The sequence below is a fragment of the Rhinolophus sinicus genome, linkage group LG04 (genome assembly GCF_036562045.2).
Source record: "Rhinolophus sinicus isolate RSC01 linkage group LG04, ASM3656204v1, whole genome shotgun sequence".
Taxonomy (NCBI): Eukaryota; Metazoa; Chordata; class Mammalia; order Chiroptera; family Rhinolophidae; genus Rhinolophus; species Rhinolophus sinicus.
The window spans coordinates 155,739,109-155,747,693 of record NC_133754.1 but is presented as its reverse complement, the minus strand read 5'-3'; the positions used below and the strand labels follow the sequence as shown (position 1 = coordinate 155,747,693).

The window sequence follows — 8,585 nt, the reverse complement described above, 5'->3', positions numbered from 1 at the left end:
AAAGAGCTCACACTGTAGTTGGAAAGACCAGACACGTCCTCAAGAAATGTTTGCCACAATAGCGATGGACGTGTTGTCTGACTACAGAGTAATAGACGTATTAGTTCTGAGTGGGAAAATCTAAAATGTTGTGGAAGATGTGGTAGCTGCCCCTTGAAAACTGTTCGGGCATTAAGCAGCAGAGGGGCAAAGACAGGGTGGGCATTTGAGGCAGAGAAAATGGTTGGGGTGAAGACTCAGCGTGGTCAGATGCAGGGCACAGTCACGGAACAGCCAAGAAGCTGCTGCCGAGCATGGGAGGGAGGATAGAAATGCATGGGGGCAGGTGGGCCTTTTTGAGTAGGCCTAATGGTCTAATCATTTACATAGACGGTAACTGTTCATAATTTCATGCTGGATTACAGGCAGGTGAGTTTCAAAAGCCTAACAAATGCGGTCTTGGCTCAGACTGAAGAGCTGTCTCATACATAATAGTTCATTACCATTGAAAATAAGGAAGTGATTAACTGCAAAAAAATTTCTTATATTTAACTTTCGAGGGATGGATTTGTTAAAGAGCAGCATAAGAGATGTTTTAATAGCTTAATGTCCTATTTCATAACCAGCCCATTTTGTAACTCTGTACCTCAGTAGGGATAATGCATGCAAGGCCTTCATTGAGAACACCGCGTTTGCAGGCTCTAACATGGGATCAGCAGGAGGAATAAAGGAGAAAAAAGAACAACCTCTGACAAGGGTCAGGTCCTGTTATAACTTGCCAAAGACTGTGGAGATTAATCTTAGTGCCTGCCTATTTGTGTGAGTATCTGGACAGAATCACACGTAAACTTCTTTCTTTTGGGTGTCCATGCAGCGAGGACCCTGTGGTAGGCGGTGATAAATTAAGGGTGTGATCTTGACTTAATGGTGTTCACGTGATTTGATGTTATCTGGACAAGAGTCTGAATGGAATTCAGTCCTTTATTGAGATATTTGGTTGAGCCAAGCATGTTTCCACATCTCTATCTTCAGTTTAATTTTTCCAGTGAGGAACTGAAACATATACAAAGCTCATGGGTAGAAGCTACTGAATTCCCAAAATTCCAGTTCATAGGTAAGTCACTAACAGATAACAATATACACACATATTAAATATATTATAAAACGTATGATGAGATATTTTAAGAAAATGTTTTTGAAATATTACAAAGTAATTATTATTATCTACTGTTTTTCATTTGCTTGTTTTTCATTATGCTCTTGAAGATTGACACCACTGTAATCTGATTTTGAGATACACACTAGTGGCATTTTACTGGGGAAATGTCTCATCTTACTCTTAAAAATACTGTCTCTGGTCCCAATGGGGGACTTTTTCAAAGAAGCATTATTTTGTCTCTTACCCTACGTCTTGCATGAGTAAAGAGAAAACCAACAATATTGAGTGTTTGATCCATTTCTGCTCCCTCACTCTCATCTATAAAGAGACAGATTTTCAATTGTAAATTTCCAACTCTACGGGCAAATGACAAATGTTGTAGCCATGTTACCAACAATAAAAAAAAGAAAAAATGCAAAACCATTCATAAAACACTATACCTGGCTAATAATAAGGTATGGTATGATAATTATGGTACATCACTAAAATAGCATATTACACAATTGTTAAATGATAATTAAGAATCCTGCATAGAAACATGAAAACATACTAGGATATAATTAAAAGAGAAAAGAAAAACACATGATTATAATATATAAGGTGGAGGAAGCCTGGAAGATAATATGCTGAAATGGAAATACAGTAGTTCTGTTAGAATAGTGGGACTGTGGATTTTCAAAAATATTTTCTTTAGTGTTAGAATAGAAGAGTAACAGTAAATTCACCAAATAAATGATGCTGTAGGTACGGAAGGGAGATAGTAACAAACAAATAAAAATTGGATATTACAAAGGGAAACACATTTAAAAGAAATCTTTCTTCTCTACTCTTGCGAGCTCAGTGGATATTAAGATCCATTGTATTGAGAGCATTTTCAGAGGAGTTGGTTAGTAGGGTTTGAAAGAGAGCCTGAATTTAACTATGTCTGGATTTTGTTTACCATGATAATTGTAATAGAAACTAAGTATTGAAACAGTTATCTAAATATGCTCCAGCTTGGGTATCTTGGCAGAATTCAGTTTGGAATCAAGAGACAGTTTGGGAAAAAACAACAACATGTGCATAATAAACAGGAATATCGAACAAGAGAAATTCAATAGAGAAAATTTCAAAAATCAAATGCGTATTTAAAATCAAGTTGAACTGACTGTTTGGATTAACAGCAAATAAAAAACAAGTAATGGCTACTTAAACTTATGTCTATCTGAAAGCTCTTGAAGGATAACTCTTGACGGATAGACAGGAGCAAACATCCTATCTATTCTGTTAATATTAACAATTTGCTAAAACTGTTGATTGGAATCAACTCTCTGTTCGCCTCTAATAGGCTCAGTTTGCTTGTTTTCCTTCTCTCCCTCTTCTGTTCAAAAGGATGACTATTTTATTCTGAGTGAATGGTACTTAACAAGTGTTGATTTGGGGCGCTAGGCTAGCTTGCTCTATGTTAGGAGGGGGTTGCTTTATGTAAGATGTTCAGACAATTTCATACACACCATCACATGTTTTATTCTTTCTAGTCAAACAAAGTTAAGCCTCCCAGCTCAACATTTGCAAACCATTATTTTAGCACTGAAGAAAATTTCCTCAAATGCCTTAAATACCTTAAATATCTTAAGTAGAGGGATGAAAGAAGAAACTTGAAGGGGGTTGCTTCTGAAATATCTTGAAAATGTCATAAAATACCTTGTGTCTCTAAACTAGTAGTTGACTTTGGATTTGGAAATTGGAGAGAGAGAGAGAGAGAGAGAGAGAGAGAGAGAGAGAGAGAGAGATATGAAGGAGTTTGAGCTGGTTCCAAGAAATCAGAAAGTAACTTTTCCAAACCCCAAATCACACAAGCATCTCTTTTCAGACCTGGTGTAAGATTTGCACTCCGCAAATCTGAGTATCTGATGTCTTGCTATCTCCTACCTCTAAAGCAGTCCACAGTTGCAAACAAATTAGAGGAACTTTTTATTCCTAAGAGTTATTCAATAATTTTCACCTCCATAGAAATATGATTTCCCTCTTTCAAAATGCAATAGAATTATTAAGAGGCATTATGATTTTTAGGAAACTATTTTTCTTCCACACCAAATCCAAAGTAAATTACATTTAGTTTAAGGGTATGCATTAGATTATTTGAAGCTATACCAATATTGAAAAAATTTCTCCTCAAAAATAATTTACTCTTAACAAAAATAGTAAACACCATTTTGTTCCCAGAAATGTATTTTGCTGAATAAATAATATTTGGTAATGAAACAAATCTGTTTTCATACATCTACAAAATTCTTTTTAGTAGAAGCAAGAATTCAATCCATGTCACTTAACTGTTATCATGAATTGCATAACTTTGGCCTGCATTTTGCTGTAACTCATTTCCTCGCAATATATAAAATGCCTTTGACATAATGCTATAGAATATTCATACTGGGAACAAATGATAGAGATAATCTAGTGTAAGTCAGTCCCACACCTCCCTTTTCAAAGAACTGAAGTGTAAGAAGATAAAGTTTGCCTGGGATCACAAATCTCATTTTCTGACATTTAAGCCCTACTAAAAAGCAATTACATATTTTTGATGTTGAACTTGATTTAAAATTTGTGATTTTTTTAAGGGCATGATTCTTAAGACAGAATAATTGATACACTTAAAGAATTACAGTTGAACCTGAAACCCACAAAAGAGGCATACCCCAAATTTTTGTCCTTAACTCCCCTTTTCGGAAAAAAGTGACTGAAGCTATCTGATCATTAAACATTAAGCATCATTCTTTGAAGGATGCAAAATTATTCTAATTTCCAAGATAAAATATACCACTATTTCTATATATTATTCAATATTTCTCTTCAATAGGGAGCAAATAGTATTCTGGATGATTGACCTCTTGTCTATTACAATTGAGCAAATGAAATAGGAAATACATTTTAGGATCCCACTGTGATTTTTTTCATCAACAGCAAAAAAATTAAGAAGTAAAACAGATTTTTGTCATGTAATGTTCATTGATCAGGTGAACTTAACAAAAACTGAGCTTTAGTTAAATCTAGTAGATTAACCCTTGTTTCATTGACATTTACAGTCTTGGGAATGTGGAACAAATGTACAAATAATGACATTTCCAGAAATTTAACCACTGCATTTCGTATAAATTCTGCATAAAGGTCAATGTGTTGACTTCATAGTCTTCAGATTGTAAAAGGCATATAGAAATAGTAAATACCAGTATATGTCTCTCAAAAATGTTAGACACTTGTATACATATGTAAAATCCATTTTGACTTGATGAAAACAAATTCTAACCTATGAAAATATTACATCAAGTCATTTTGCACCTGATGAGGAAATTATACATGAATGAGAGTAAATGTTAGAAATCACTTCAGATAAAGACCCAATAAGTCACTTTAAACGAAGAGCTTAAGAAGTCACATAGCCATCTAAAAATGTTAGTTTTTCACTTAGCTGGTCACACTTATTTTACTTCATTTGAAATTCCTGATCTTGTCAAAGGATAATATCATAAAACTCAATGACATAATTCAACTGTCTTTAACTCCCCTTTCTCCAAAAATCATCCCACCTAAGAAAGAATGCAGCTATTCTATCTTGATTTTTTTCTTTCAGCAAATACTAAGTGTTAAAAGCTTTCCACAGATAAAAATCATTTCATTTAATGAAGCATTAAGTTGTTTTTTTCTCTCAATTTTTTCAGACCTAAAGCAGCTCAGTGTCCCTGTGAGCTGCCCATGTGTCATTTCATGCTTGGTATCTGCAGCCCACTTAAGATTTCTCTTGCTTTCAGCAGGTACTGAGTAGCACTTTTTAGGTTATTTACAGACCATCCAATATAGTTAAATTATTAAATAATTTAATAATTATTACTGCCTACCCACTGCCTCTTCGAGCGTCCTTAACCTTCATCACCCTTCTCTAAAGTGTGTCCCCAACATGCCTATTTACATGGCTCTCAGGCACTGGAGGTTTGCACACCCATCACATACCAGGTCACTTTCTAACAGTGTGAAGACTGTTGGAGCAGGGCAGTTTCCTTCCGCTGGCAGCTGAGTGTAGTCACGTTTCTGTCAACACAGCGACCCTTGTATGCAAAGCTTAGACTATCGTCTCATGGTCCCACCTGCCTTGGCTCTGATTGATGTAACAACAGTATCTGTCATAGGGACTGTTCTGCTTGTAGGAGCAAACGATGATACTGTCCTGGGGCACAAAGAAGATGCTGTCCTCAGGCTCGGGGCACTCGGACCTGTCCCAGGCCGAGCACTTGGCATCCAAGGCACTGTAGACAAGGGAACTGCCTGAGGGACAGTAGCCGTCCAGGTATCTGGATGTCTCCTCCTGATGCCCGCTGGGGACCAGGCTCTGGCATTCTCCTTCTTCCGTGGGGCTAGGGATGGTGATAGAGCTGGCCGTAGGCACCTCAGCCTGCCCTTGGGGGGGAGGCTTCCCCCTGAGGCCCGCCTTCTTAGCCAGCTCATCTGAGCTTCCCTTGCCTGACTCCAGGTCTGAAGGGGTCCTCAGCAGTTCCACCACCTCCTTGTCCTTGGGTTTCCGGAAACAGGGCAACTTTCGGGCCCATAGTAGCTCATTTTCAGGCCACTTGGTGCACCCCTCGGTTTTCCTGGCCAGGGCAATGGCCGCGATGCCTGGTAGGCAGATGGCTGGCCCGATGGCCAGGAGGGGGATGTTTCCCAGAGTCTCTCCTTTCATCCCAGAGACGGTGAACATGAATCCAAAGACCAGGAAGACACTGACCAGGGCCACCACCAGTCCAGTCCTCGGATTAATGTCATCAGGCCGCATCTTTCATTCCATCCAGGTTGGGGGCTTCTTGCTGGCCAGGAATCAGCTGTCCTCTCTTCCCTCAGAAGTGAAAGAAACCATAGTGGGTTAAAAAAGAAATCCAAGTCAATTTCCCACCCACCAACTCTTTGTCTCTCTTACTCTGTCTCTAACTCTCTACTTGTCTGACAATTTTGGTCTCTGTCTCTATCCCTCTCCCCTCCCTGTTTCAGTTGCTCTCTGTCTGTCTCTTTGCTATTGTAATCTCTGTCTCTCATACAAACATCCACCGGCGGGGGTCACCGAAGTACCTTAGGTTTCCTGCGGTCTCCTGGGAGCAGAGAAAGAAGCCGGTCTGAGTCTCCTTAGAAACCTCCACAGCAGCTGTCCCCTCGACTCTTTCCCTTGTTTCTGGAAGGAATGCCTGGCTTTTCCAACTGACTCTGCATCCAGGAGATGGGACGTGGGAGCGTGTCTTTCTCAACAGTGCCTGTCGCGTTCCCCAGGCTCTGGAAGCTGAGCGGCGGCGCCGGCATCTGCGCGTCGATAGCCTAGCCGGGTGTTGGAGGGAGGAAGGACTTAGTCTGAGAAGGAGGGAAAGCAGCGCGTGAGCCTGTGCTCGTTACATCACTTTCAGAGCGAGCTCATAAACAAAGAAGGACGCGTGGGGGCGCGAGGAGGACAGACCCCAGGGAGAGGCCACCCAGGCGGACGAGGCTGCCTAGGGTCCAGTCGGGCTGCTTGGAGCAGCCGGAGTTCATTCCGCCGCTGCCCAGGAGGGCTCAGCAGGGCGGCGGGACCCACTTCCGTGCCCGGGAGGGTCTGGGGCGCAAGCCTGCCGCTGACAGGAGACCGGAACTGGGGTCGATTTGCCCACTGGGCAACCTGGACTTGCGTCCGGGGTCCGAGGGCCAGAGGTGCCAGTTGGAGACGTCGCTCAGCGACCTGGACCCCTGTTTAGTTACAAATATGTGTAATCCGACCCGACTGATAGCAGCTCCCAGGAGGTTCCCCAACCGCCCATCTCAAATTCGAGGCTCTCGGGGCTCGGTGGGCTGCACAACTCCAGATGCGGCTGCTCGCGAGCTGCTGTCGGTCCTGGCGCTGGGCGGACAGCCAGCGGCGCGCAACAGCGCTGGAGCAGAGGAGCGGGCTGTACTCCCGGAGCGCACAGGGTTAGCACCCAGGCTGAGTTAGTGGTGAGGGTTGGGTGCCAGGTTTTGCTCAAGCCTTGGGGGAGTCATCAGAATCCTTCTCCCTCGTCTTCCAGCTTCAGACCCGGGAGGGGGTGGCCTTGGAGCCTGGACCCCACTCTGACACGACGGCGGTGCCAGCCAGACCTGCTGGGTCAAGGGAGAACGGCTCTCCATCCTCGGCTCCCTCCCATCCGCATTCTCACACTTCCCACCCAACACACAGTTCACTAGGAGAAGGAGGAGCCTCAAGTGAGCAGGACAGGCCGACCAGCTTACCACGCAGTTCTAGCTTTGAGCGATTCTCTCCTCTCTTGCTAAAGCTGCAGTCCCCTTCCCACTGCTCCCGGTAATGGATTCCTCAGGCCCCATTGCTTTGGCTGTGCTTGTTCAACAAGATTCTTCATTTAGGGTAGATGGAAAATAGTGAGGAACAGAACGGTATGGGGTGCATTCTTTCACATACAGGCACTGCCTTGGTAGAAAGAACTTTGATATCTAGGCCTTCCCACTTAAACTAGCTGTGTGTTCTTGGGAAAGTGACTTAACCTCTCTGAGAATCAGTTGACCCATCTATATAATGAGACTATTACTACCAAACATATGAGGGAATATTATGAGAACGAAATAAATGTAAAATGCCTAGTACAATGCTTATTACATGGTCCTGTTCACAAAACGGTTGAAATTAATTATATTTGCACAATATGTCATAATCAATGTAAGACAGAGCCAAATCATAAATCTTGCCAAGGTCCAGCTTCTCATTAAGGTCAGCAGTACTTCCTGCCCTTCAGATTGGTAAGATTTCCCAGCATCCTTTCAATAATGCCCCCCTTGTATGGAGTTAGCTTGAGTGATTATTTTTTTCCTCTTTGAAATTCCAAAGAGTCTTGGGCAGGATAGGCATTTCTCTGATGCCAAAAGGTAGGCTTAAATTGATTTAATTTTTTTATTGCCAATTTGGAAGAGATGAAGGAGATAGGCAGATGGAACACTAGTCTAATTTTTACATTAATTTTTATTGAAGCATCATATACATAGAGGAATGAGCACAAATTGTAAGTGTACCTCTGAATGAATTTTCATAAAGAGAACGTGCCCATTTAACCAGCATCTACATCAGGAAGGAGAATATTTTACCACCACCCCACCTGCTGTGTCCCTTATGTCACTCCTATCCCATTCCCCCAGAAGGAACCTTTATCTTGACTTCTAGAAGCATGGATTACTTCTGCGTCTTATTGAACTTTATGTAAATGAAGAGCTGGGACAACGGTAAAGCAAATGAGGCACTGGTCTCGAGTATAAAATTCAAGGAGTTGCCAAAAAAGACCCAAATAATCAAGATAAATAGTATTTTAATGCAATATTTTAAAAACTCAAAATTAATTTAAAAAATCTATGACAAACAAAATATGTAAAATTGAAATAAAGACAGGATCAGTGTATTAATCTGGTTCTCCAGAGC

General features: G+C 41.4%; 1 protein-coding gene across 3 annotated transcripts; it reads right to left on the bottom strand.

The window, feature by feature from the left end:
* Positions 1–942: 942 nt before the first annotated feature.
* On the bottom strand, positions 943–7,298 carry TMEM215 (transmembrane protein 215). Of its 3 annotated transcripts, XM_074330628.1 has the most exons (3): positions 6,905–7,298; positions 6,233–6,505; positions 943–5,997 (listed from the first exon to the last, which is right to left on the bottom strand). In XM_074330628.1, the coding sequence occupies exon 3, from the start codon at positions 5,940–5,942 to the stop codon at positions 5,235–5,237; it is 708 nt and encodes a 235-aa protein (XP_074186729.1). In that variant the 5' UTR covers positions 5,943–5,997; positions 6,233–6,505; positions 6,905–7,298; the 3' UTR covers positions 943–5,234. The 3 variants fall into 3 exon arrangements, with proteins under 3 accessions (XP_074186729.1, XP_019589674.1, XP_019589683.1); XM_019734115.2 differs by having other exon boundaries at positions 943–6,002; positions 6,233–7,298; XM_019734124.2 differs by having other exon boundaries at positions 6,233–7,298.
* Positions 7,299–8,585: the final 1,287 nt, after the last annotated feature.